We start from the raw sequence: 27377 nt of genomic DNA, 5'->3' as shown, positions 1-27377 counted from the left end.
AGTCGCCCGCTCTCATCGCTGGGGGCTGGCCACCGACCACAGCCACAACACAAACCAAAGCTATTGAATTCAGCCCACTCTGTAAATAACCTCAGAGGAATAGACACCGCTGGCAAGCCAATCTCTGAAGAAGCTGATAAAATTGGGAGCGTAACGTCAGAAGAAGTGAACACCAGGCCGGGTGGAACGAGGTGGAATCCCCGAAGGTAAAGGATATGCTCTTGGTCACATCTAGTCTCGGTGAGAGACGATTTCACTTCTATTCCTAGAAGGTAGTGGCTAAGGCATCTGCAACATCGTGGAGTCCTGTAGCTCAGTGGTTAAGAGCATTCGCCTCGCAAACGGTAGAGACCTGGGTTTGATTCCCCGGCAGGGCGAAATGTTGGAGAATTTTCCTAACTCGACACGCCTCTGTTTACTTAGCATTCAGTAGGTTGTTAGTCGATTGACTAACCTGGTTGTTAGTTGATTGGCGGATCGCTTTTCCAGGGGTAATAATTCGTTCAAAAAAAATAAACCGGTCATTCAATCCGCGACTGTTTGTGGGACACTGCTGTGTGCAATTGGCGGCTGTGTTTCGCTCCCCAAAAAATACAGTAAATTCACTTTACAGTATATTCCGTGAAGCGCTTTTGAGACGTCTCGAAGACGCTATAAGGCGCTATATCAAATGCAAGTTAATAATAGCAACAAAACCACCACAACCGCTCGACAAATCTTGTCTCGTTGCACGTTTATTCGTTGGTAGAAGCGGATTCATTGCACAAGGAAATTCAACGAACTGCGTGGAGGACTGGCTTCCAGGTCTGCTGCAGGAAAAGACTGATCCCAAGACACCAAGCGCATGGAAACAGTCCTTGAGCTATCAGTCCAGAACTGCTTTGTGACGGTTCCACTGATAAACCAAATTGAAACATACATCTACAGCTTTGAGGCCAACCCAGGGAAAACCGCAGCATGCTAAAAGATTGATAGCTTGGTCAGGGCTCCATATCCTGCATGTTATTATCTTCCCCACCCCCATTTCCCCTCACTGCTCTCACTCGCCTGCATGTTGTATTGTGTAAATGATTTATGAAACATTTACATTGTGATATATGATTACTTAACAGGTTTTTTTGGGGGGAGGGTGGGGGGAATGAAGGGGGAGAAATGAGGAACCATACTTTTTTTTCACTTCTGCGGGCTTGCATCATACACAGAATTTCCTATACGATTTATTCAGCGGCTTTTCACGTCAGGGGGACATCTTAAAAGCGCTCCACAACCCTGGCCTGGCATATGCCTACGATCCTACGTACAGTTAATGCGGCAATTATAATGCTATCTAATAATCCTTGCATTTGATGCAGCGCCTTATCGCGTGATTGAGACCTCTCAAGGCGCTTCACGGGATAGACTGCAAAGTAGATTGATTGACCCCGTATTTTGTGGGCGAAATGCGGGGGCCTATGGCGTACAGTAACTGTGTCGGGGGGGTTAATATGAGCCGCTTTTGCGTTGTCAATTTATTGCACGGGGAATGCGCGCGGTCTCGCGAGTTACGCACAGATCGCCCAAGACAAATCGATGCATTATCTGAAGCGTCACATCGATTCCTGCACTTTGATATCAGTGCATTCAAGCACACAGCGCACTCCCTGAGTGGAACAGCGCCACACATGCCCACAACTTGCTCAGGTGATAAAACCAGAAAGCTATTACCTCGGTGACAATACAAAAGAGATATATTACTGTCCTAGGGCTCGGGAACAAGGATAACAAAATGGGTTCAAATCCGACAGATCCAAGCACCCCTATATATCAGCTAAAAGACTAATCTTCTTCACCCTCCCCTCCGGTACCTGCATTTCTTCGCTAAAGAGTCAATTTGTTTGGTTTATTAATAATAATAATCATTGCATTTGATACAGCGCCTTATCACCCTGTCAAAACGTCTTGTATATTTGTAACATAGCAGACAATTTGCACGGAGCAATCTCCCACAAACAGCCATGAAGTAAACGACCAATTTTATCTGGGGGATGGGGGTTGGAAGAGAAAAATTGCAGCAGACAGGAGTCGAGGCAGGTTTTTGAAGCGATGTAAGGAACAAGGCACAGGGACTCTGGGATGAAGCCTCAGTGAGCAAAGACAGAATGGCTGATAGTAGGGGTTTAAACAAGGAGGCACTGAGGTACCTTTCCCCTCAACTAAACGTGAATGCATTAAACTCCCAACAGAAAGCGTCCCATTAAAAACCGAGACGAGTTTACACAGAACGGTGGGGGTTGTGGGGCTGAGGGCAGGGCAGGGCAGGCTGTTAGCCACAGAGGCCGTACAATATTTCACTATCTTTCCGTTCGTTCGCGGCAGCTGTGAAAAGTATCAGAATTTTCAGCCCAAATTAGCAGCCCCCAAAAAACAAAAGTGAGACGGCTTTGGAAAAAGTCCCAGAAAATGTCATAATAAAACCGTGGAACATTATAAATGTCTGCGCAAGATGTAATTTGCAGTTACTTCCTCCGCTCCCATATTACATGTCACAGGCTGCTTGCTGAGCTGAATGCCTGACACTGTTAACCCAGATGTGGCTGTAGTTATTTCTCCATCTTACTCGCACAGTACTGAGAGCCAAACATGACCTGCTTTTGCAGTCCCAGGTTCGCTAATACTCCGATGCATCAATGATACAACTCAAGACCCCTGCCAGCCGAAGACATTATCGAGGATCTAACCATCTCATCAAGACCCACTAGACAACATGTACTCAACATCGGTTGAAAGTTATGCACCGTTAAAATATGGGAGTGTTGTATTAAAAAAAAGAAATGATGGGAATCCTTGACTGCTCCTTGCCTGGTCTTGTTAATACCAGCTATTCAGCACTTTTTAATCCAAGTGCGTCGTCAAATTGACACAAAGCTGATATGTTAGTCCCTTGAACTCGGTCACCTTCTCTCTCGGCTTTGCCCAGATATTGGCAGGTTTCTTTTTCCGAAACAGCAGAATTCTTCCAAGTCACCTTGGGCTGGATTCATCTCCCAGGGCTAGAATGAAGTAAGGTCGTATAAAGAGTGAGCTTTAGGGAACATTCAAAACAGCGTAGTGTTACATCACATTTTCTGATTGTTTCCCATTGACTTGACTGTGATTCTTGTGATACACTTTGAGATGTCCTCTTGACTTGAAAGGCTCCGTGTTCAAATGCAAGTGTTATTATTATTTTGACGAAGAGCTTATTTTTGAGCCCAATTCGACTTAACAATACTTATATGAATTTGTCCTAAACTCTGCTCGGCTGGCAGCCACTGGTTGATTAATAACAACTGTTTGCAGTTGCATTAAAAGTTGTGGGTCCCTGAACTGTGCGTATATCGTGAGAATAAAGTAATGGTGAACATTAACCAATGTACGGTATGCTGCTAATTGGACACTTATGGTCTGAAATTCAACCCAGTCTTAGCCTGCAACACAGTGCAGAATTGTAGATAAACAGACTCCAAGTTAAGATTCAGATTCCCAAGATTTTAAGAATTCTCTATTAATAATAATCAGGGAAGGCAAGTTTTGATTCACGTGGAGTCTAAACGCTGGCACGGACCGGTTGTTTCTCTCTCTCTACATTCTTTGAAAATCTTTGCAATACTCGCATCTGTTACAGTGCCTACAGTTTGGGGAGGACGTCTCAAAGCGCTTTACAGGATACACTGAGGCATGTAGTGACTGCATTTTGCAGGTGTACATTTCTCCACAATCTTACACCTGAAGACAAAGCGTTTTTTCAGCATAAGGCTAAAGTTGTGGTGTTGCTCCTGTATCAAGAATCCCCATCTTTTCCCAAATAAATGGGTGAAGAAAAAAAATCTGGCGAGGCATTGCCTTTGGCGATGTCGATAACAACAACTTGCATTTGTATAGTGGCCTTCTCGCAGGATAGCGTCCCAGAGAGCTTAATGTCGTTGACCAACAATGGGATTTCCCAGCGTAACTAATTTTTAACCCCAAATAGTTAACGTACAAATCAAACGCATTTGGTTGTCACGTGCCAACCCACCGAGGCATCTTGCAAAAAAAAAAACAATCATCGCACAAGATAGATGTCTTACGTTTGATTGCCAACAGGGTATTTCCATGACAACATGCAACGGAGGTGACAACGTAGGGGTTGTTTTCATCCAGCTGGACTTGTTTAGATATCCCAGGACCTTCCTCTTTCCTTCCCAGTCTTCCTCTGGCCCCCTTCCCCCACGTGTAAACTTCACCCTCTGTTAAAATAAAAGAACGGAAAACCTTTGAGGCCAACGCAGTAGAGTTTTTAAGACATCAGTTACGAAGCCGGGATCGGGGGAGATTGTGACCAGAGGTGTTGCCAAAGAGGTAGGTCTGCAGTTTGGATTGAAAGATAAAGAGGGCGGTGAGGGTGGGGCAGGTAGAGAGATTGAGGCAGGGAGTTCCACAGACTAGGCACAGGGCTGCCAATTTGCACGTAGCAATGCCCCACAAACAGCCTTGAAGCGAGTTACCAATTTTATTTGGGGTTGGTGGTGGGGCGGGGGGGGGGCTGTGGGGGTTGTTGGGGGCTACAAAACTGGGAGAAACTCCCTTATCTATTCGAATAGTGTCGTGGGATTATTACCATGCAGATCTGAAGAGTGGGTGAGCATTTTGGAGGCGCAGTTTAACCACGTACCTGCTCCGATCGTCACCGTGAAAGCATCGCCACAAGCTACCATGGTGACCTTCACCCCGTGCAGGTCGGAGACCAGGTAAGGGGCACGGTTATTCTGCCGTGTGCTGGTGCCCAGCTGCCCATGTTGGTTACTGCCAAAGGTGTAACATTCACCATTCTCTGCAACAGAAGTAAACAGTCGTTTTCTTTTTGCCCCCTTGGACATCAAGCCGAGCGGTGGTTTGCGAGCAATTTATACGATGTCTTTCGCGCCGGGAGGACGAGAATGCACTTTGCATTGCTGGTCGGCAAGGCAGATGTGAAGCAACGACGAGGTTTTACTGCAAGTAATAATCCTTGGGAGTTCGAAATTGTATTGCACTTGGAACAGATAGGGTTGAAACTGTGTCTAAGCAACGCCTCTGACCTGTGATCGCTGCGGAGTGGGCCGTCCCCACATCCACGTGGACAATATGCCCTTCGTTGAGCGGGTACGAATGGACAGGAGTAAAAGCATGAACCTCTTCCACTTGACTGACGGGGAGAAGGTCTTGACCACCAGTTACCTCGTCCAGGCCCAGTTTGTTGAACCTGACAAGCGAATGCGCGACTTAAGTCTTAATCAAAAGATATTTATGTGATCCTGAAGATTTAAGATCCAAGCATCTTCCACATGCTATTGAGATCAAGAAGGTACCACACTCGATCTCTAACTCTCCTCCCCACCTTCAAATCCCTCCTAAAGACCTTCCTTCTTGATCGTGCTTACGGTCATATCCACTGTCCCTCCCACCTCCTTCCCTCCCTCTCCCCTTGGTTCGAGTGAGGGTGGGGGTGGGGTGCGGGAGAGAACTCAATGGTTGCAGATTTCTAGCTCACCCTCTCGGGTAGGTCTGGTGCAGAACGGCCATGGTGAAAGGGGGAGGGTGGGGAAAAGAGAGAGGAAAAGAAAAAGAAAACTGTATGGTTAGTAGCTACATACACCTTAAATATCTCCTAAGCTTTTCAAAAGCTGGTTAAGTCAGCACGAACTGGGGGAAAACAGTCAAACATTTTGGGAAGTCAAGTCCGCCGATTCCGTTACCTATTGCTGCCGCAGGCTATGAGGTGATTCCCGCAGGTGAGAATCAGCGAGCAGTCAATCCCGCACACAACTTTCCGAGCCTCGTGTTCTGAAGGGAACGTCACCTCCTGGGGAGCGTTATGCGACTCCTGGGATCCCAAGCTGAGCCGACCTTGTTTTTCCCCAAAAAAAACACAAACAATACCTTTTATTTCTCACAGCGGTTATAATAGTCCTTGCATTTGATATTGCGCCTTATCACGTCTTCGAGACGTCTCAAAGCGCTTCACAGAATATACTGTAAAGTGAATTGACTGTACATTTTGTGGGCAAAACGCGGCAGCCAACTGCGCACAGCAGCGTCCCACAAACAGTCGTGGATCGAGTGACCAAATTATTTTTTTATTTATTTTGAAGGATTTATTACCCCCGGAAAACCAATACCCCAATCGATGAACAACCGAGTTCCTACTCACTGGTAGGTAAACAGAGGCGTGTGGAGTAAGGAAACTTCCCCACCATCTTGCCCTGGCCGGGAGTCGAACCCAGGTCCTAGTAAGGTTGTCCCAACATTGGGGACTTCGAACTCAGTCTAGGCTGACACTCTAGTGCGGTGCTGGGGGAAGGCACTACATTGTTGGATGAGAAGTTAAACCAGGGTGCCACCAATGTCAGTTCAGGTGGACGTGAAAGGTCCTGTGGCGCTATCCGAAAAGAGAAGAAAGTTTTTCCAGATGCCCTGACCAACAATACCCCTCTGATGAAAAATTGGTGATTTACTTCATGTGTTTGTTTGTGGGACACTACCTTGAGCCAATTACACGGTCACTACACTTTACAGTAAAATCTTGTGAAGCGTTTTGAGATGTCCTCCGGATGCGAAAGACACTTTATCAAATGCAATGATTATTAATCATTATTAATAATAATTCAATTAATCTTACAATTGAAAGCAAAGTTCCTGCGGCAGTTTTGAATTTTCCACTCACCGCCTCTCTGGAGGGGAGGAGAAAGAAATAGAAAACAAAGGGTTAAGCAAGCGGGTGCCTGGCATTTGAATGGAGTGAAATGGGACAAGCAACAGCCTTGCTTTTGTGCTCGCATGTGCTGTGGGTCGCAGGCATTTTGTAAAGCTACGCTACAGATCTTTTGTTTTTTCCTTATAAAAGAAAAATAGATTATGAACAATGGCTCTCAAAACAATCCAGCCTCACTTGGAATAATTAAAGTAAGCCTTGCCTTCGATTCCGCGCCGTTTCATGTCATCGAGACGTCTCAAAGCACTTCACAGGATTTTGTGAATGACTGTGTATTTTGTGGGCGAAATTCAAATTCAGACATAAGAGCATAAGAAATGTTAGACGAAAAAAAGACTAACTTCCACCTTCCATACGTCTTGAACATACGTCTTGAACTACCTAGGTACTGTATCCCATAGTGTTATTTCCTAAAAGAAAACTACCTAATCTGGGTTTGAAGAAATCAACAATTCCTGCTTCAACTGTCTCCCTGGAGAGCCTGTTCCACAGGCCAACTGGCCTGGTTCCGTACTGCAATGCTCCGTGTATTCCAATGTAGTAGTGAGTGACTGTATTTTTGTAGGGGAACGCAGCAACCAATACACGCACAGCGATGTCCCACAAACAGCCGTGAAGTGAACAATCAACTTTCAGATGGGTGGGTGGGGGGGGGGGGGGGGATTGTCGTCCAGATTGTTGGGAGAAACTTCTGTCTCTTTTCAGGTTGTGCCACGCGATTTGCAACGTCCACCTGAACAGGCACAGACGGGACGTCGGTTGGGGGTAAATTACCGATCTGCGCGCGGACCTGGTTTGACTTTGAGTCAGTCTATGCATGAGTGGCTCAGCCGTTCATGCACACACAAATCTGACACAAATAAGAATCTCTAAATCCATCAGTCATTCATCCTTGGCCATCTGTTACTCTATGTAAATTATACAGATTAATATTCCCCTCCTTTCACTCCTGAGCAGCAGCGAGCTGACCACACAATACACAGCAGCCCCTGATAAAGGAAAGGGGTGTGCGACGTCAAGAGATGTAGAATTATACCAAACAATACTAAGAATCCTGACATTTGAAGCACGCCTTTCGCATCGGGAGGACATCCCAACGTATATATTTTCCTAGAGGGCAATTAAGACTAGATTAGGGCTGCCAGGAAGGGTGGTTGAGGTCAGATTACTGGAATTACTTAAGAAACAGTTTGGTACCATGATGGAAGGATGGTTGGGCGAGCATCCTGGAAGGATGATGGACCAAAGAGCCTGGTTCATCTGAACCTCTCTTGTGGTTCTGTGAATGGAGAGTTTCTAAGTAGCTTCCTTTTATTTTACTATCTTGTGTAATGCGCAGTGAAGTGAAACACAGACACGTTAAGCAGACTGGTTATTCAGAAACTGCTGTCTCATCTTTGACTGTATCCCAAAGTATTATAAACTCGCCATTTACTCGTCAAAGGCTAAACGTTCTTCCAGAGTTGCTATTTTCTACAGCTACGTCAAACAGCATTTGCCTTTGTGGACCTGCCCAGTCAGTCATATTGACGTGATCAGAGCCTGAGTGCACTATCCCATTGTAAACGTCAAATCCGAGTGAGTGAGTGAATGATTCAAGTCAGAGTACCAATTCACTGCACCACTTTCCTGGCTCCTAACATGCATTAAGTTTAGTGGTTTAAACAGGAGCAAACCTGAAATTTCAACTCATTTGGCAGGATGCACGACCTACTTCTAATTTTGTCAACCAGAGCCGGCGGAAGAGGTGACCTTGGGCAGGAAGGATATGGAAGCAAATGGATTCCCACCCCCACTCCTCCAAAGTTATAACAGGTCAGGTCAGTGCTTCCAGATCATCAGATGGCATTGCACAACCTGGCTGCATATGGGTCTGCTGAAACTGGAGATCAGCAGTTGAAGCAAACAGCATCAACCTCTTTAAGAGAAATCTTGATGCATGCACGAGGGAAAAGGGAGCCGAAGGGTGTGTGTGTACACACATATAAGTGACGGGAATGTGGAGTATGAACACTGGCACGGGTAAATTGGGCCAAATGGGCTGCTTCCATGCCGTATCGTTCTATATAACCAATACCCCAAGTGTTTCCAGCGGTTGCCAGGTGGGTGGGAGGCCCTTATGCATCTGCGTAGCCCGCACCAGAAGGGTACAACGCAACAACAACAACTTGAACTTATATAGAGCCCCTCACACAGGGTAGCTAGCGTCCCAGAGCATCTCAGGTAGACGCAGGGGTGGAATCAGTTGTGGAGAGATGGTAGCAGTTGGGTTTTGGATGACCTCAGATTCTGGTTAATGAAGCCACCTGCCTGGGCCTAGGGCCGTATAAATAAAATATAAGCCTAAGCGGGCCTCAAAGTGCGAGTCACGGTGAAGAGAAACAAAGGCTCCAGTATGAACAGCACCTTTTTGCAGGCCAGGCTGCCCTCACTTGCTGATTCCCGTGAGCTTAATAGAAAAAAAAACAGCCTGAAAATACTGTAGTTTAGCCAACTAACTTCAGGCCATTTTTTTTCACATGCGTTTCCTCAAAAATGCTTCTCTTGTGTTTAACTTGGAAAAGGTCAAACCTGTTCAGTGTAAATTTGCCGTGTTGGCAACGGTTTGCACTTGGCAAATGCACTGCACACGGTGCTCCACTCTTTATTTTCACTCCCCCAGCGAAGACATACTGGGATAGTGTTGCATAGAATTACACAGAAATTTACAGTAAGGAAACGGGTCATTCGGCCCAACTAATCCATGGTTATATTCCACTCAAACCCACTTTCCCTCCGGTGCCCCTCTCCTGCACGCTTTCTATTCCCTTCTCACTCTTGCTTGAGTCACGCTTCCTCTTAAATACACTGCTGCTTTCTGCTTTAATTCCTTATCACTGCCCAGGTAAACCTATGCACAGCATATTTACACTATTTGCAACTCAAGCCCTGCTATGAGCATCGCTACGGGGCTTTAGCCTGCATGAGCTAGGGATGGGGATCATTGAAAATAATAATAATGATAATTTAGTCACTCAATCCACGACTGTTTGGCGATACTGCTGTGCGCAACTGTCTGCTGCTTTTCGCCCACAAAATACAGTCAATCCACTTAGCAGTATATTCAGTGAAGTACTTTGAAATGTCTTGAAGACATGAGAAGGCTCCGTATCAAATGCAAGATGATTATTATTATTATTGAGTTACTTTCAGTTGCATTTATGCGACTTACAAGGTGTGGTTCTCAGAGATTCGCGGCTTAAGGCGGCTACAGTCACTGCAAGCTTCTGCTGATTGCTGGTTGTGATTTGCGCAAAGTGCGGGGAAGCCCAGACACACTCGCTGGCAGACAAAAGATGGGACAGGTGGCTGCGGACTGACAAGCCAGGCTGACGGGCTGGGCTCCCTGCTAGTGGCCTCATTAACATGGCAAACAAGTCCAGGCAGGGAATCTTTGTCTGTCTACATTTATTAATTAGACCCCGGGGAACGCATGCACCTGGAGGTAATTTTTCTTTTAACGTTGGTTTCATCAGAAATTTCTTATGTTCAAAAGGGGTGTTACTTTGAGACGCCTCGAAGACGCAATAAGGCGCTATATCGAATGCGAGGATTATTATTGTTATTATTACTCGTGCATCTACCATTTTGCTCCGCTGGCTGGAGCTCTCTTCCAAAATCTCCCCCACCACAGCCTCCCCACACGCCTTCCACGTTCGAAACCTGTCTAAAGTCACAAGTTCACCCACGAAATGCAGTCATTGCACTTTACAGTGAAGCAAGCGCTTTGAGACGTTGATTCTCCTGCCATGAAAAGCGTGGATCAAATGTAAGGATTTATTATTATCACTGTCATCTCTTCGGCTGCACCTCCAGCCACTTTCTTCTCCCGCCACCCCACCCCCAATCCTCACCGCTGTGCCTGAAACCCCTTAAAAGCATTCGCAAGATTTTGCTGTGAAGTGGACTAACTGAATATTTCGTAAGCAAACACGGCAGCCAATTTGCACACATCAATCGCACCCCACAAAAACAGCCAGAGTGAATGATCGAGTTTAACTGGAGGGGTTGTTTCTGGCTTGGGCAATTCACAATTAGGAGTATAGAGTTAGGACTTTATTTAGGCTGGAAAATTTTCAATATTCTCAGACCAGAAAAAACGACAAGAGAACAGTACTTAAATTCAAAAGGACAGGGGACGGTGCTAACAGCAAGTTCTCTTGCAAGAGCTAAAAGGGACGTCTGTTTCACTTGGGCTTTATTTTTAAGAGCACCACTTTGTGTGACAGCAGCTAGTTTATGGCCCGAATACTCGCTCAGTATAATGGCGTGTCATTTTATATTAGTGTTTCCCCCCCCCCCCTCGGTAAAATATTGCATTGTTAGGTTTTAAATGTTCCCCTCACCGAGGTGACTGGCTACAAGCTAAAAACGCTGGCTTTGCTTGCAGCCAAAACTCTTTTACAAGACGTTTCGGGCTCCCCTGATGGCTATTAAGTGTGAAAATGAGCCACTTTGCAGACTACGATGCCTCCCAGGTTCGATCTCCATCCGTGCCTGATCGGCGGGGGGGGGGGAAGGCGGGTGAAAGAGGGAAGGAATGCTGTACAGCTGGCTCCTCGTACCCCAGGTGAGGGAATAGGCATGACCACACCACCCCTCTCCCCACCCACTACCGACAAAACACACACAGCTTGGGTTTCAACTTCCGATCATTATCCACTAAGCCCACTGCACCCCAGGACATCAGGAGAAACTCCCTTCTCTTTTTTCAGAGTAGCGCCACGGGAACTCTAACGCCCAGCTGAACAGGCAGACGGGACCTCGTTTTAATGTCTCTCATCCGAAAGGCGGCACCTCCGACAATGCAGTGCTTCCCCAGCCGCGCAGCGATGGAGTGTCAGCCTAGACTGCGAGTCAAAAGTCCAGAGGTGGAGTTCGAACCACCTGACTCGGTGGCGAGAGTGTTATCAACTGAGCCAGGCTGCCAGCACAGGAAGAGTGGTTCAGGTTGATATAACAGCTACAGCTTAGTTGCTGGAAATCAACACTATGCAATCAAATATTGCTGAGCTCCAAGCCGCCTTCCCTTCCTTTCCCTCCTCTCTAATGAGCTGGGTTCCATGTGCAGCCCTGGTTTGCTGTAGACCATTGCCATAAGGGTTTCCTGGCTCCAGCCCAATGTAACAGAGCTGAACAATGACTGCAGGAGCATGTCAGAATGCATGCAGCGAGATATACCCTCTGGGATAGCTTTACCTTAAACCCTGTTGGGAACTGGATTTCATTAAGGGCAAATTTGCGGTCTGAAAACTGATCTTGGCTCTCCCAGAGAAAATGACTGAATACTATAAATAAATTAGTAACTCACGCCTATAACATCGAAATGTCTCAAAGCACTTTACAGTTATCTTTAAGTGCCGTGACTTGGGTACTTTGTAGGCGAACTCGCCAGCCAATTTGCACAAGGCATCGCCCCACAAGCGGCCGAGGAGCGAATGACCAATTTTAGATCTGGAGGATTGTTGGCCAGGACACCACGAGAGAAACTCCCTTCTCTTTTCAAAAAGTGTCATGAGATCTTTAACCCTCATCTTAACAGGCACAGGGGACCAAAGGACATCACTCCTGACAGTGCAGAGCTCCCCCATCATTGCATTAGAACGTCGACTCGGACTATGAGCTCAATGTCCCCGACGTGGGGCTTGAACCCACAAACTTCTGACCCAGAGGCGAGCATGCTACCACCCAAGCCAGGCTGATGCATCGCATATTAAACGGTGATTGTAATGACACCGAACATAGTTTCAGGATTAAAGGGGTTTCTTACCGTTGTCTCCTCTTCCCCATGAGAACACCTCTCGGTCATTGGTCACTGCTAGAACGTGGGATGCCCCACACGACACCTGAGCAATCTCATAACCCAGCAAGGCCTCCACAATCTTGGGCTGGAGTTGACGAAGAAACAGTCAGTCAGTCAGACAGAATGCAATAGCAATGCACATGCTCAGGCCCTTAAACGATTTTAAACCAAACCATTTACTTTCACGGGAACAAAAACATATCTTTGGCTTTTTTGTCCTCGGAGTGCCTAGAGGTACAGCAGTCGCCGCCATGCTGTTCACAGCAGGATTTTTAGAGGCAGCCCAGTGCAGGCGACATAGGGACAAACCCAGTCCAGGTGTCAGTGAAAGCCTAATGAAGAGGTCAGGCACTTCACAACAGAAGAGGGACAGAGGGCAAAAAACAGGCTGTGTCAACTCTCAAACGTCTCCTACCCTTGGACAAGAAAGGGTCAATAAACGGTCCAGCGCAGGAGGAGAAAACCTGGCGCAAGGCGCTAGCTCCACCACAGGAGCCGACTATTGTGGCCTGCTTGTCCGTAATCTCTTAAAGTGGAACAGATTAGGACATGTAATCGTGGCACCACGTACAGCTCAGTCAGCACTACGGCCCAACGCTGTGCTTGAAACAATTTGGTTTGCCTTTAATTTATCCAGTCGCAGTTCACATTCGCACGAGGAGGGTTCCCAACCTCCTTAGAAACCTGTCGTTTGAAATGCTACAGTCGAAGCAAGAGAGTTGAAGTTGAATGTCATGAACAAGTTAAAACTAGAAGCGTTTCTGAAAAGAGGTTTGATAAGACAACCTGGTCCACCTACCTGGGTGACATCGTTGAAAGTGCCATGACCCAGACATCCATTACTCCCACTGCCAAAGGTCATTATTATGCCCCTGTCTGAAACACAAACGGTGAATATAATGGAGAGAGAGAGAGAGAGAGAGAGAGAATATAACATCGGAAAGGATGTTAACCTTAATCGCTTTTTCACATATTTCATTATAGCCACTTTGTCCAATTTCCTCTAAAAGTGACATTTTCGCTCTGCCGTTCAATCCCGTCTACGGGGATACGAAAAGAGATAGCATTAACAAGAAGCAGCAGAATAATCCTTGCATTCGGTACGTCGCCTTTCACGTCGGGAGGACGTCCCAAAGCGCTTCACAGGATTTACTGGAAAGTGTAGTGGCTGTAGGTTTGTAGACAATCGCAGCAGCCCAGCTGCATATAGCAAAGTCAATAATTATTGGACAGGACAATAATAGTCCTTGCATTTGATACAGAGCCTTTTATATCAAGGGGGATTATTCTAACTGTTATTAATAATAATAATAATCCTTGCATTTGATATAGCGCTTTTCACGTCTTCTAGACGTCTCAAAGCGCTTCACAGAATATACTGTAAAGTGAATTGACTGTATATTTGTGGGTGAACTCAGCAGCCAATTGCGCACAGCAATGTCCCACAAACAGTCATAGATTGAAAATGACCAATTTATTATTTTTTTTGTTTTGGAGGGATTATTATTAGGCTCTGTGTGGAGTAAGGAAACTTGCCCAAGGTTTCGCCCTCTGCCTGGAATTGAACTCAGGTCTCTCACTTGCAAAGCGAGCGCTCTAACCACTGAGCTACAGGACTCCACTGTACTACTGCACACATACAATACTTATAATACTGCACGCATCTCGTTCAATATAGCCAATACAATACAAAATACAATTATATTTATAAAGCGCCTTTCACGTCAGGAGGATGTCCCAAGGCACTGGACTGTCAGGGATTTGGACCCGAGCGGGGGGCAGATTGGGACAAGGGAGGGTAGAGGGCAGGGAGGGTAGGAGGGTGGCTGAAAGCACGGTCGAAGACGAAGGTCTTGAGACGTGCCTTGAAGAATAGGTCCCGTTTAACCTTACCTGTGAGACAAGCTGTGAAAAGATCTCCGCATGAAACATGCTTGATCGCCACTCCCGACTGACCCTCCAGGAACCTGGAGATAAACTGCGGCTGAATCTGCTCCGTGGAACCCGGAAGTGAGGAGTTTGCACCCATCGGAGCAGCCTTAAACAGAAGACCGCGGTAACGTTTGTGATTCCGCCTTTTTAAATAATATTCCTTGTGCGTGATTATAGTGCCTTCGACCTTGAAACATCTCAGGAAGCGTTTCCCAGTCAATGGCCGTCAAGTGCAGTGACCGTGCCTTTTTACAGTGCATAAATCTCATGGTAACCGGATAGCTCCTGAATGCTTAGAGGACAACAAATTGCATTTGTACAGCGCCTTTTCATGTCGAGAGGACAAGGTAACACGAATGTTCTAAAGAAATTAAAAGGAGCAACAACACCTTGCATTTATAAAGCTAGCCCCCTTCACTTGGGGTGGCATCCAGGAGCGCTTAAGTCGTGGTTAAAGCAGAAAGCACTGATGTATTTAAGAGGAAATCTAATACACACACGAGAAAAGGGCATAGGTGATTAGGAGGGCTGGAGGCTCACATTGTGTATAAACACATTTATTGAGCCAAATGGGCTTGTAATTCAATGTAAAATACTGTGAAATGAATAGTATTCAATAGGCACTTTAAAGACTCTGTGTTATGGCTTCTGTTGCAAATGAACAATTTCATGCTGGTCTTCTCCAGTTTCACACTTGTCTCGAGTGAAAACCATCAGGAAGAGCTACTTACATTTTTACAGCGCATTACCACGGTGAAATGTCTCAAAGCGCTTTACAGTAATTACAATAGTGTAGAGATCATTTCATTCAGGCAGTTCGAGTGTGGCAGCTAATCTGTACACGGCATCATCCCACAAACAGCCATGAAGTGAGTGAGCAATTTTATCAGGGGTGGGAGGGGGGGGTGAGGGGGAAGAGGTGAGTGGGGGGGGGGAGAGCAGACGTCAGTCAGCCAACGCTCCGTGACTTACCTCCCACATGATAAGTCGCCCGGACCTGGTCACCCCTGCTTTCTGGGTTCGCCCAGCAGAGACTTGCATCACCTCAGTGTTGAGCATTGGGAGTCTGAGGGGCGAGAGGATTCCCCCTCCCCAGGTGTACACAATGGAGAGCGGGGGAGGGATTCCGGCCTTAGCCAGACTCGAGTTGGCGTGGAAGCCGCCTGGAAAAGGTTTGAATCTTATTGAAATCCAAGAGTTACCAATACTGTAGCATGTACGCACAAGCAGCTCCATCAGTCCGCGGATAAATATGTTCCATGGATGACGACTGCTAACTAACTGGGTCAGATGGCTTAAATCCTGCACAAAACCAAGCTGGGATTTCTCAGACCATCTTATACGTAGGGGCTTTTATTTTTATTGATATGATTTTTTTGATGATTGTATTGATTTTTTTTTAATCTTTTATTACCCGGGGATTTTTAAGTGACGCTTTTGGCTACGAAAATGACCCGGAAGTCTGCCAATAACAACAACTTGTATTTATATAGAGCCCGTCGCACAGGCCACTTAAATAGCGCGGTCGTTACGTGCCGGAAGTCTTACGTGGACCCGAACCAAGGAGTTACAACAGGGTCTGACTGGATTAGAACAACATCAACAAGATTCCATTTATAGAGCGCCTTTCACGTCGGGAGGACGTCCCAAGGGGCTGTACAGTTGGGTCAGGACCCGTGCAGGGGTGAAATGGTCAGGGGGAGGGAAGGGAGGGAGCGAAGAGGGGGTAGAGAGTCGAGAGGGGAGCTGAAGGCACGGTCAAAGAGAAACAGCCGGACCAGATCTCAACTGGAACACACGTTAGGAAAAGGATAAGTATCACAGCCCATCCACCCCTCCCGACTGGTTTAACAGAAAGTACGCTTAACACAGAGCAAGACAGTGGCGAGTACAATCCATGGGTCAACTCTGCACCTTAAGGGAATTGTGGGCTGCGGGAGAATGGTGGCTGTGCCTTCAGCCACTACGCCCCGAATCTTTGGAACTCTCTCCCTCAATCCCTCCGCCATGCCCCCTCCATCCCCACTTTCAAATCCCGCATAAAGACCTTCCTTTTTGGTACGGTCACTCACCCCTCTCGCCACTCCTACCCCCCCGGCTCAGGGTCAGCCTCAGCCACTGTCAAGCGCTCCGGGACGCTACCTCATGTGAAGGGCGCTATATAAATGCAAGTTGTTGTTATTGGTAGAACAGTGGCTGCGCGAGCACAGGATTGTAATATAAAGAGGACCACAGTATCGACTGCCTTTATAAAGATGTCCGTTTTGCCCGCTTAGCATCGCTATGACCCCTATTCCCTCTCGCTGCAGCTTTTCCACTTACCTCTTGACCTGGCAGTGCTGACCCTGTCACCAGTCTGTCTGTGCGAAGCAGATGCTACTGTTGCTAATGGCTTTTCGATTCTGTCAAAGAATAAATCGAAGTCTGCTTTGAATTCCCAGCGGGTCGCTCAGTCTCCTTTAATAAACGTACTCCTTTTTTTTAAAAAAAAAATCGGATTTCCTCCTGGCAAAGCTGCATTTAAAACTCCCGCTGGGGCCGTGCCGTATTCTCACGTGACACAAGAATCAAACGCACTCAAATCAGCCCTTGCCCTTTTACTCCCCGTCGAGGGTCAGCCCTGAATAACAGCCACGTGGGCAAAGCATCGAAGCCTGCCCACTTGGTGAACCGCAAAGATCAATAGAGGGAAACGGGGGTCAAAGTCGTGGATTGAGTGACCAAATTATTATTTATTGTTGTTGTTATTACCATTATAATAAAAATCTAAATAATCCTCGCATTTGATACAGCGCCTTATCACGTCTTCGAGATGCACTCAAAGCGCTTCGCAGAATACACTGTCAAGTGAATTGACCATATATTTTGCAGGGAAAAATGACTACAGAATGCGAGGAGGAAAGGGGAAAAGGGTGGACGAAAATTTATCGATCGGTCTCAGCCGCTTACCTCCTCATTTTGACGCTGCCAATATCCGTGTATAGGTTCATCAGGGCCCTGATGCAGATAGGCTGAGCCATGATCTCATTTAACTGGGGGCGTTTTGAAGGGTCCAGGCTCAACATGCTCAGAATGAGCTGCCGCAGCTCAGGACTGTACTGGTCAGATATCGGGGCGAAAGTACCGCTCATTATCTTCAGCACCAGTGCTGGGAGGTTCTGGGTGGTCGGAGAGGACAGAGAGGGGGTTGGCGGGTGGGGGGGGGGGGAAGAAAGAGAGAGAAAATGAAAGAATAAAACAAATTAGCGTTTTGTTTCTTGGGGGAAAAAAAACGACATACCAATTTTAGCGCCAGCATTTTCTTCTAACTCCCAAACGACTTCCTTCAGAAAAACATCGATCTGTACAGGTACAGGGTCACACTGCCCTTCCATTAGCTTTGCTGTTACGTTTACAACGGCCTCAATTATTCTCAACTCTGAGATGATGTGTATCATTTCGCTGCCAACTTGGACCGGTACTAACTTTTAAGACCTATCAAAAAATTTTACGTTTCTCTCTCTCTCTCTCTCAATACACCACCGTTCACCTTCAAAATGGAGTCACTGCACCTCCCGGGTATATCCTGAGAAGCTCTTCCAGACGTCCTCCTAACGTGCAAGGTGCTACTACGTCAAAAGCGAGTCAAATCATTTTTAGATCCCCCCCATAAAATTCCCCTGAAATTATGATTTGCGTGTTATTATATGAATAATTATCTGAAAATAAAAGCGACTGGAATACTTCCAGAATTCAATTGATTTCCTTCCCTTAAAGTCCACACATTAACAGCATTACTGGTACTGTTTAGCATGACAGAAGACTGTGAATAATTTAAACTTTTTGATATTAATTTTTTTTGCTTTTTTTTTTAAACACGAGCGAGGAAATTTCCGCAGTGGCTGTAAGATAAAACGCTTCGGTCAAAGCCTGATAACTTGGGGGGAAAAAAAATTGTATGCCATTATCAGCTATTTAAGCAATTTTCCATTTCCTCGCACACTGAAAAGGAATGATGTGTGCTGGATATTTTGAACTTAATTTGAGCACAGCCACTCCGCTTAGTTCACTAAAACAGCACAAGACACCTTAAAGCTTTTGAAATTCACGGATTTGTATTTAAAAGCAAAATTCTGCATTTAAGTCTTATTTTATTTCCACTCCCAATTCCATTCAGTAATTCCTTTGATTTGCTTTGTGGCCGTCTGTGGGACATTTTGCTGGGCGTGGAATTGGCTGCAGAGTTGGCCTACAGAATACGCAGTCACTACATTTTGCAGTAAAATCCTGTGAAGCGCTTCGAGTGGTGGCACTTGGCAGATCATTCAACTGCAGGGACTTGCAGCAAACGTGATTCCAGCCCTCATCCAACATCCACACTACATGGCAACCAGGAGCATAGTCCTTGTCAATATCTCCCTCCCTGACCTGGAGGCCATCCTGGATGAGATCTGCTACTTTCGCCCACACAGAGCACACCTTACATTGGTGTAAAAGATCTCAAATGGGATTCAGCAAATTTAGCCCAGAAATTTTTGTTTCGGACGCACCAAAAAGGCAGAACAAATAAGACACAGGTTTGGGGTTGCAAAGGGTAATTTCAGGACAGACACAAGGAGGGGATTTTTTTACCCAGAGGGTAATTGACGACTGGAAGAGGTTGGCAGGATGGGTGGTTGATGCTGGATTTGTTTCAAAACAGTTTGATGCTGTTACAGGAGGATGGTGGGTCAGGTATGCGAATGGGTTGAAGAACATTCTTCGTCCAAACCAATCTTGTGCCTAGAGCTTGAACCTAGCACTTTCCCTGTCTCCATGGCTCAGCTGAGGGTTGGATAAACCCTCAGAGCCAGTGTCCTCAATAAATAATGCTGATCTCTGCTCTTCATCTTCAGTTACTGTCAGTCATGGAGATACAAGCTAGAGGCAAAGAATCAAAGCTTTGTGCAATTAGTAGCCTGTAAAAATAACCATCAGAGGAAGAGATTGTCTTTGAAATGCAATATTCTGGAATCACAGAATCAGGATAATACATCGCATCAGCACAGAAATCACTGACCTAGATCTCTAAAGCACAGAGCATGCATTATAATGTGCTTAAATGCTGATTAGACAACAGTTTTTAATTGTGAAATCTGAAATATAACCATTCCAATTCGGGGAAGCTGCAATTTCATCTCCTGGTGGATTCTACAATTGTCTCAAAGGAGAACAAAGATCTTTTCTCGGGCTCAGGCTCTGCAGAGATTCGCTATTATAAGACAAAGTGAAGCTACACAACACATGTGCTTATCCATCCTTTGAATGAGACATTAAACCGAGGTCCTGTCTGCTTGTTCAGGTGGATGTTAAACATCCCATGGCACTATTTGATGCAGTAATGAGGCGCTGAATCAAATGCAACAATTATTATTATTATTATGATATACTTTGGGGCTTTTGAGTGAAGGCATAAATTCCCTCCACGACCCGCCCTTCGTCCTCTCTCCCACCTGCCCTTCCCTCCTAACCCCACCCACTCCCTACCGCGCCCCCACCCCACCCAATCCCTACCAGACCTTCAGACCTATTAGCTTCAGTCTCTTACAGCAGCTTCAAATGCTCTCTTCAGGCTGGCCAGCTCATATAAAACACAGCCCAGTGCCCAGATGTCACTCTTCTGGTTGTACGGCTTGCCTTCACACAGCTCCGGAGAGATGTAACACGGAGTGCCAACCACCTACAAAGGCAAAAGAAGTGCACAGCTCGTGAGCTACACAGACAGCAGGAAGATGGACAAACAGGGCAAAACAGATCAGAACAACTGCACTCTCCCCTCACCAAAAGGCTCCTCCCAAGGCAGGAGGACTAGACACAGCAGTGGAACCACATGGTCAGATATGTGGTGGAGAATTGGTTATAATCATACGAGCCAATGCGATCCATAAGTTCCAATGCAGTGCTTGGGTGTGTTGCATTGACTGAGGTGCCGTCCTTCAGATGAGAAGTTAAACCAAGGTCATGTTTGGCTGTTCAGGTGGACATTAAAAATGCAGTGGCACTATTTGAAAAGAGAAGGGAGTGTCTCCCGGTGTCCTGCCCAACAAATCCCCCAAATGAAAAATGGTCCCTCACTCTGGGGCTGTCTGTTTGACATTGCTGTGCTCAAACTGGCTTCCGGGTTTTGCCATCAAAATACACAGTCAATCCACTTTGCAGTATATCCTGTATACTGGAAAAAATCGGGATATCCCATGAAGTGCTTTGAGACGTCTCGAAGACGCGATAAGGCGCTCTCTCAAATGCAAAGATTATTACATATTTCCCACGAGCAGCTTCTGTGTAATAGATAGCACAACAACAACTAAGTTACAGATTATTCGTTAATTATTACTAGCCTTAAAAAATGGTATGGTTATTAACTGTAACTTTTGAGTCCATTTGACACTGGAAATGGAAGCACTCTGCTGGCAGCTGGTTAAGTGCCTCTTGCAAGTAATTCAGTACAAGTTTTTGAGCGGAGAACAGGCAATGTTGCCAGGTCGCTTCGACATGTTTGCCTCCATAAACACACAAGACACTGCACTTTGCAGTAAATCCTGTGAAGCCCTCAGAGGCATCCTCCTGACCGGGAAGACACTCTACCAAATGCAACAAGGACTGTTATTTATAATCACGGGCGTTATTCCCCAAGTTCTGACTTGCTTTTTAATTCCAAAACATCTATGAACACAGGGACATTTAACCCTGGAAAAACGGGATTGGGAAGACACGACTGCTTGCATTTACATAGCGCCCTTCACACAGGGTAGGGTCCAGGAGCACTTGCACCTAACCTCTGGAACTCTCTTCCTCACCCTCCCTCTCTATCCAACTTAAATCCCACTTTAAAACCTAACTCTCGCCTGTGCCTATGGTCAGCACCCCCAACCGCCCCCTTCGTCTCCCTGGCTTTGCATCCGACCCTCCCACCATGAAGCACGCAGAGACATTATCCTGCATGAATGGAGCGCTGTTTCAAGGCAACGTAATAACAACAATAATATTATTTGATGAGGCGCTTTTCAGGTCGTTGAGACGTCTCAAAGCACTTCACAGAATACAGTGTCAAGTGGATTGAGCGTGTATTTTGTGGGTGAAACGCGGCAGACGATTGCGGACAGCAGCGTCCCACAAACAGTCGTGGATTGAGATGGTTATTGTCAGAAATTTGTAGCTGTGATCAAATATCCAATGAAGGTTGAAGACCAGAAGGAGGGGGAGGTTGAGGTGAGCTTACCGTGTAGGCTTTGCTTTTGCTACTTAGGATCTTGGAGATGCCAAAGTCCCCGATTTTCACGATCATTTGGTGTTTGTCGAGCAGGATGTTCTGGGTCTTCAGATCCCGGTGCAGGATCAGCTTGTTGTGCACGTGGTGAAGGGCCAAAAGGATCTGGGCGAAGAAGTGCATGATGGTGTCCTCGTCCAGCAGCGAGTTACGCTTCTGGATGTACTCAGCCAAAGTACCACCTGAAAGCGAAAGGTAGACCGGAAAACACTTGTACAACAGAATGGCCGGAGTGGGGGGGGGGGGGAGAGGGAGCGGTAACCGTAAGCACTGAGATGAAGTGGAAGGCCCTGCTGGAGAAATTGGGGTGGGGGGGGGTGGGGAGGAATGGAAAGGGGAGGGGAAAACGAGGCAGAGGAATTTCGGGAGAAATTTTCAAAGGGCGGAGTACATTAAGCATCCCAGTACTGGCAGAACAGAGGGTACAGGATGGCAGGAGGTCGCACAGATAACACCTTCAATGTTCCTTTGAGATACCCTTCAATTTCAGCGTCCCAATCAGACGTACGGTCTCCCTACCTGGGGCGTATTCCATGGCTATCATGAGTGCCTTGTCCTCCAGGAAGTTCTCGTAGTATTCTATGATGTTGGGGTGGTTGAGGAGTTTGAGGACCTGGCATTCGTTCTGAGCAGCCAGTCTCTCGTCCTTGGTCATCTGCTCCACCGGGATCTGCTTCAGGATCACCAGCTTCTGGTCGCTCCTGCGCAGACACAAATGGACGATGCTGCTCGGAGAGAGAGAAACGGGGAATGTGGTTCAGTGCTTCGTGGTTCAATTATTCCCCCCCACCTCCCCAAACCCCCCACTCCCCATCCCCGCCACTCAACTTCCCGTTAGCCCTAAGCCCTAACAGGCACGGGAATCAATCAATTGCTGAGGTCACGTGAGATGACTTTCCGCTTTCCTGGGGCAGAGCGAGTTATTCTCCCATTTGTTCGATGGCGAGAGGATATGTTCGCCCACACGACACACAGTCACTGTATTTTACAGCCCCTCCACCCACCCCCCAGATCACAGACCCTCCCCCAGCCCCCAGGGTTTGGATCAGACAGGTTGACAGGGATGTATGTGGTTGGAAGCGGCTGGAGTTCAGTGTCTGTGTGCTTTGGGGGTGGGGGGGCGAGGGTGTGGAGGAGGGGGGGTGGGGTCTCTAAGGGAGAGGGTATGTGTTTGTGGTGGGGGGGTGGGGTATATTTGTTTGTTTGTGTATGAGAAGGGAGGGGGGGGTGGTTTCTGTATGGGGTGGGGGAATAAATGTGGTTCTGGGGAGGGTGTATGTGGGGGGAGAGGGGGTCTCTAAGTGGGGAGGAGGGGGATGGTCTCTAAGGGTGGGGCTGGGTTGTCTTTAAGGGGGGGTTGTGTGTATGGTGGGGGTGTGTGTGTGGGGGGGGTGTGTGTGGGTGTGTGTGTGTGGGGGGGGGTGTGTGGGGGGGGTGTGTGTGGGGGGGGGGTGGGTGTGGTGGGTGTGGTGGGGGGGGTGTGTGTGGGGGGGGGGTGTGTGTGGTGGGTGTGGTGGGGGGGTGTGGTGGGGGGGGTGTGTGGGGGGGTGTGTGTGGGGGGGTGTGGTGGGGGGGGTGTGTGGTGGGGGGGTGTGGTGGGGGGGGAGTGTGTGGTGGGGTGGTGGGTGTGTGGTGGGGGTGTGTGTGTGGTGGGCGGTGTGTGTGGGTGTGGTGGGGGGGGTGTGTGGTGGGTGTGTGTGTGGGGGGGGGTGTGGTGGTGGGGGGTGTGTGGGGGGTGTGTGGGGGTGTGGGTGGTGGGGGGGGTGTGTGGGGGGTGTGTGTGGTGGGGTGTGTGTGTGGGGGGGTGTGTGTGGGTGTGTGTGGGGGGGTGTGGGGGGAGTGTGTGTGTGGTGTGTGTGTGGGGGGGTGGTGTGTGTGTGTGTGGTGGGGGAGGGTGTGTGTGTGTGGTGTGTGTGGGGGGTGTGGTGGTGGGGGGGTTGTGTGTGGTGGGTGTGGTGGGGTGTGGGGGGAGTGTGTGTGTGGGGGGTGTGTGGTGGGGGTGTGTGGTGGGGGCGGTGTGGGGGGGTGTGTGTGGGAGGGAGTGTGTGGGGGGGTTGTGTTGGGGTGTGTGTGGTGGGGGGGTGGGGGTGTGTGGGGGGTGTGTGTGGTGGGGGGGGTGTGTGTGGGTGTGTGTGTGGGGGGAGTGTGTGGGGGGTGTGGTGGGGGGGAGTGGGGGGGGGGGGTTGTGGTGTGTGGGGTGGGGGGGGTGTGGGGTCTCTCACCCGAAGGCCCCGCGCCCGACCACTTTGACCATCTGGTATTTCTCCATCAGCTCAGGCTCCGCCCCCTCCGACAACATCCGGCCCCGCCCCCTCCCTCCTTCGACCACGCCCCCTCCTCGGCCCCGCCTCCAGCCCCGCCCTCGACCACGCCCCCTCCTGGTCCTCTCTCTTCATTCATTCATTCCCCTCTTCTCCCTCCTCCTCCTCTCTCCCTCCTTTTTACTTTTCCTTCCTTCTCTTCCCCCCTCTCTCTCTCTCTCTCTCTCCCCTCTTGCCTTTCCTCTCTCCCTTTCCCCCTTTTCCTTCCTTCCTTCTTTCTCTCTCTGTGTCCCCTTTTCTTCTTTCTCTCTTTCCTCCACTGTCATTCCCCCTTTTCCTTCTCTTTTCCTCTTCTCTCTCTCCCTTCCTTCCTTCCTTCCTTCCTTCCGTCTCTCCTCTTTCCACCTTCGCTCTCTCTCTCTCTCTCTCCTCTCCCCCCTCCCCTCCCCCCCTCAGTCGTATCCCCTCACCAGAGCCCTCATGTTACCGGTGACCCTTTAGGGTCAGGAACGTTTGCCACTTTGAACTGTACTGTTTCAGAGATTTATTTATAAAAAAACCCTCTCGGCTTTTAAATGAACTCTCTCTTCTCATTCTCTCTCTCTTTTCATTCTCTCTCTCCCTCCCTCTCCGTTGAGCGCTCGCACGCGGAACTGCGGTTCCTTTGCAGCTGAGAGACCTCCCGGTTCTCTCTCTCTCTCTCTCTCCCCCCGGCCCCGAGATGACGGTCAGACTTGACATTAATCAGACGGATAAAAAAATAATAATAATAATAATAATAATCCTTGCATTTGATATAGCGCTTTTCACGTCGGGAGGACTCCCAAAGCGCTTCACAGAATAACTGTAAAGTGAATTGACTGTATATTTGTGGGCGAACGCGGCAGCCAATTGTGCACAGCAATGTCCCACAAACAGTCGTAGATTGAAAATGACCAATTTATTATTGTTTTGGGTTTTGGAGGGATTATTATTAGGGCTCTGTGTGGAGTGAGGAAACTTGCCCAAGGTTTCGCCCTCTGCCTGGAATTGAACTCAGGTCTCTCACTTGCAAAGCGAGTGCTCTAACCACTGAGCTACAGGACGTTTACGCCCGTCAGTTTAGAAGGAAGGTTTGCCGCTCCCGATGGAGAAGAAGCGTCTCCGAGACGAGTCTCTCTCTCTCTGTCTGTCTGTCTGTCTGTCTGTCTGGCGGAATGGCAACTTAACGGGTTAAAAAAAAACCCCCACGCAAACAGAGACGTCAAGGACAATGGGGTTGGGTAGGTGGGTGGGTCTCGCTGATCACACGCACAGGCAGAGATTTGTCTTTTTTTTTTAAACGGAGACGGAAACTGTGCCCGGACAGGAGTGACAGGTTGAATGTAAGAGGCAGATCCTTGTCACTCTGGGAAACCGCTCCCCCATCTTACAACTCAAAGGCCCTGAGGCAAACGAGAGGTCTCTTGTCCAGTTAAATAATTGACCCCAGCTGAGATCTTGCCTCCGCAGTGCCTTTGGCTATAAAAGTGTCCCAGTCACCACGCTTTACGGCAATTGCCTGTGAAATATTTCGAGATGGTAAAGCACAATTACGATTCACACCCATTCGTCCACAAAAAAACAGTGTCACTACACTTTACGCTATATCCTGTGAAGCGCTTTGAGACGAGCGTTAAGACGCTGTGTCTTTTAGAGCATTCTCAGAGGCAGGGCAGATCGGGAGCAAGCCAGGTGAACACATCTGTAACTCTCCAGAAAACCAAGGTTATCTCTCTGTTCAAAAAGGGAATTGGATATATATACTTGAAAAGGAAATTTTTGCAAAGCTATGGGGAAAGAGTGGGGGGAACTGGGACTAATTGGATAGCTCTTTCAAAGAGCTGTCACAGGCACAATGGGCCGAATGGCCTCCTTTTGTGCTGTAAGATTCTTCGATTCCCGGACAGGGCACCGGGAGAGAGAACTAACTGCCTTCCCTTATCGGATTGTGTCACGGGAGGGAGATTTGTCACAGATCAGACCACAGACAGACGAGAGCTCAGTTTAACATCACGTCCAAAGGACTGACAGCCATTACGTCCGCTCCCCCAGCCCTGAAGCATCAGCTTTCCTCACTCAGAGACGAGAGTGCTGGCAACCGAAGCCAGGCTGACAGGTAAAGGAGCGTGAGGCACCTACAAAATGGGGGAGAATTAACAAGCCAGAGAGACAGCTTGTCTTACTCAACGGCTGATTGCTTGCACATGCATGTGTCACAACATGGCAGGGAAGCTTAGCAATTATCTTGTCGTACTTAGCTGTTTAGTAATTGTGATTTTTTTTGTTCTGGCAATAAATGCCAGAAAAAAACCTGCAGCCGTATGACCTTTTAATATATTATGCTGGTGGTGGTGGGGGTTTGGGGTGGGTGGGTGGGTGGTGTGGGGGGGATGGGGGTGATGTGTCGGGGGAGAAATATTCTGCAGAAAGTTGCCAGTTTCCTTTCAGGCAGCAGATAATTCTTTGGAAAGAATGTGCCTCCTGCATGTTCCTGTGTCTGGTATTGCAAATGATTCTGGCCGTCTTCCCAACGTTACTGAGCTCGATCAGAATGGCGTGAGTCCTTATTTACCCTGCGACAAAGAAGAGTGAGATGATCTGGAGTACTCTTGTTGTCAAGGAAACCCAAAGTATGCAGCACCCCCCCCCCCCCACCCCCGTCCTCTCTGACCGTGAATATCTCTTAAGAAATTTTGATTGCGTATTTTGTAGATGAACACAGCAGACAATGTGCCACGGCCACATCTTACAAAACAGCCACAAAGCGAATGAGCAATTTTAGTCCGTTGGGCGGGAGAAATTCCTTCTGGGGCATTTCCTGGAGAAATTCCTTTCTCTTTTCAGATACCGTCATGGGTCTTAGAATTATGCCCCATTTCTCTTTCAATCTTCTTTTTCTAACGAGGATAAATTCAGGACGGGTAAATAAAGAAGATCCTTGAGGCCAGGACACCATAAGAAGCTACTGGTTCTTTTCGAATAGTGTCCCAGCGTCTTTCATGTCCACCTGAACAGGTAGACAGGACCTTGATTTAACATCCATTGGACAGTGACACAAACGCAGCTCCTTGTAATCTTATAATATAATAATAATCTTTGCATTTGAGATAGCGCCTTATTACATCTTTGAGACGTCTCAAAGCACTTCACAGAATATGCTGTAAAGTGAATTGATTGTATATTTTGTGGGCGAATTGACTATATATCTTGCAGCTGAATATACCAGTATCTGGCCCAGGACCATTGACTGAGGTCAACCTGCAACACAGAGCACCAGCCCTGCCA

General features: G+C 47.7%; 1 protein-coding gene across 1 annotated transcript; it reads right to left on the bottom strand.

The window, feature by feature from the left end:
• Positions 1–1403: 1403 nt before the first annotated feature.
• On the bottom strand, positions 1404–24109 carry nek8 (NIMA-related kinase 8). The gene is made up of 15 exons (XM_042338796.1): positions 24033–24109; positions 22330–22535; positions 21763–21992; positions 20092–20223; positions 17475–17683; positions 16848–16927; positions 15498–15688; positions 14487–14631; positions 13393–13469; positions 12561–12678; positions 5736–5886; positions 5079–5242; positions 4673–4831; positions 4089–4247; positions 1404–3029 (listed from the first exon to the last, which is right to left on the bottom strand). The coding sequence occupies exons 1-15, from the start codon at positions 24107–24109 to the stop codon at positions 3001–3003; spliced, it is 2127 nt and encodes a 708-aa protein (XP_042194730.1). The 3' UTR covers positions 1404–3000.
• Positions 24110–27377: the final 3268 nt, after the last annotated feature.

The sequence above is a fragment of the Callorhinchus milii genome, unplaced genomic scaffold, assembly GCF_018977255.1.
Source record: "Callorhinchus milii isolate IMCB2004 unplaced genomic scaffold, IMCB_Cmil_1.0 Scaffold10, whole genome shotgun sequence".
NCBI lineage: Eukaryota > Metazoa > Chordata > Chondrichthyes > Chimaeriformes > Callorhinchidae > Callorhinchus > Callorhinchus milii.
This window is presented reverse-complemented; position numbering and strand designations above follow the sequence as displayed.

Bases quoted from the DNA above. Each gene is read 5' to 3' on its own strand.
- nek8 (XM_042338796.1), bottom strand. From the start codon at position 24,109: ATGTTGTCGGAGGGGGCGGAGCCTGAGCTGATGGAGAAATACCAGATG. The intron at 16,928-17,474 runs GTAAGCGGCTGA...ATTCTTTGACAG, and splicing joins GGCAGCGTCAAAATGAGGAG to AATCGAAAAGCCATTAGCAA. The intron at 14,632-15,497 runs GTAAGTCACGGA...CTTCTGTTTAAG, and splicing joins GGCGACTTATCATGTGGGAG to GCTGCTCCGATGGGTGCAAA.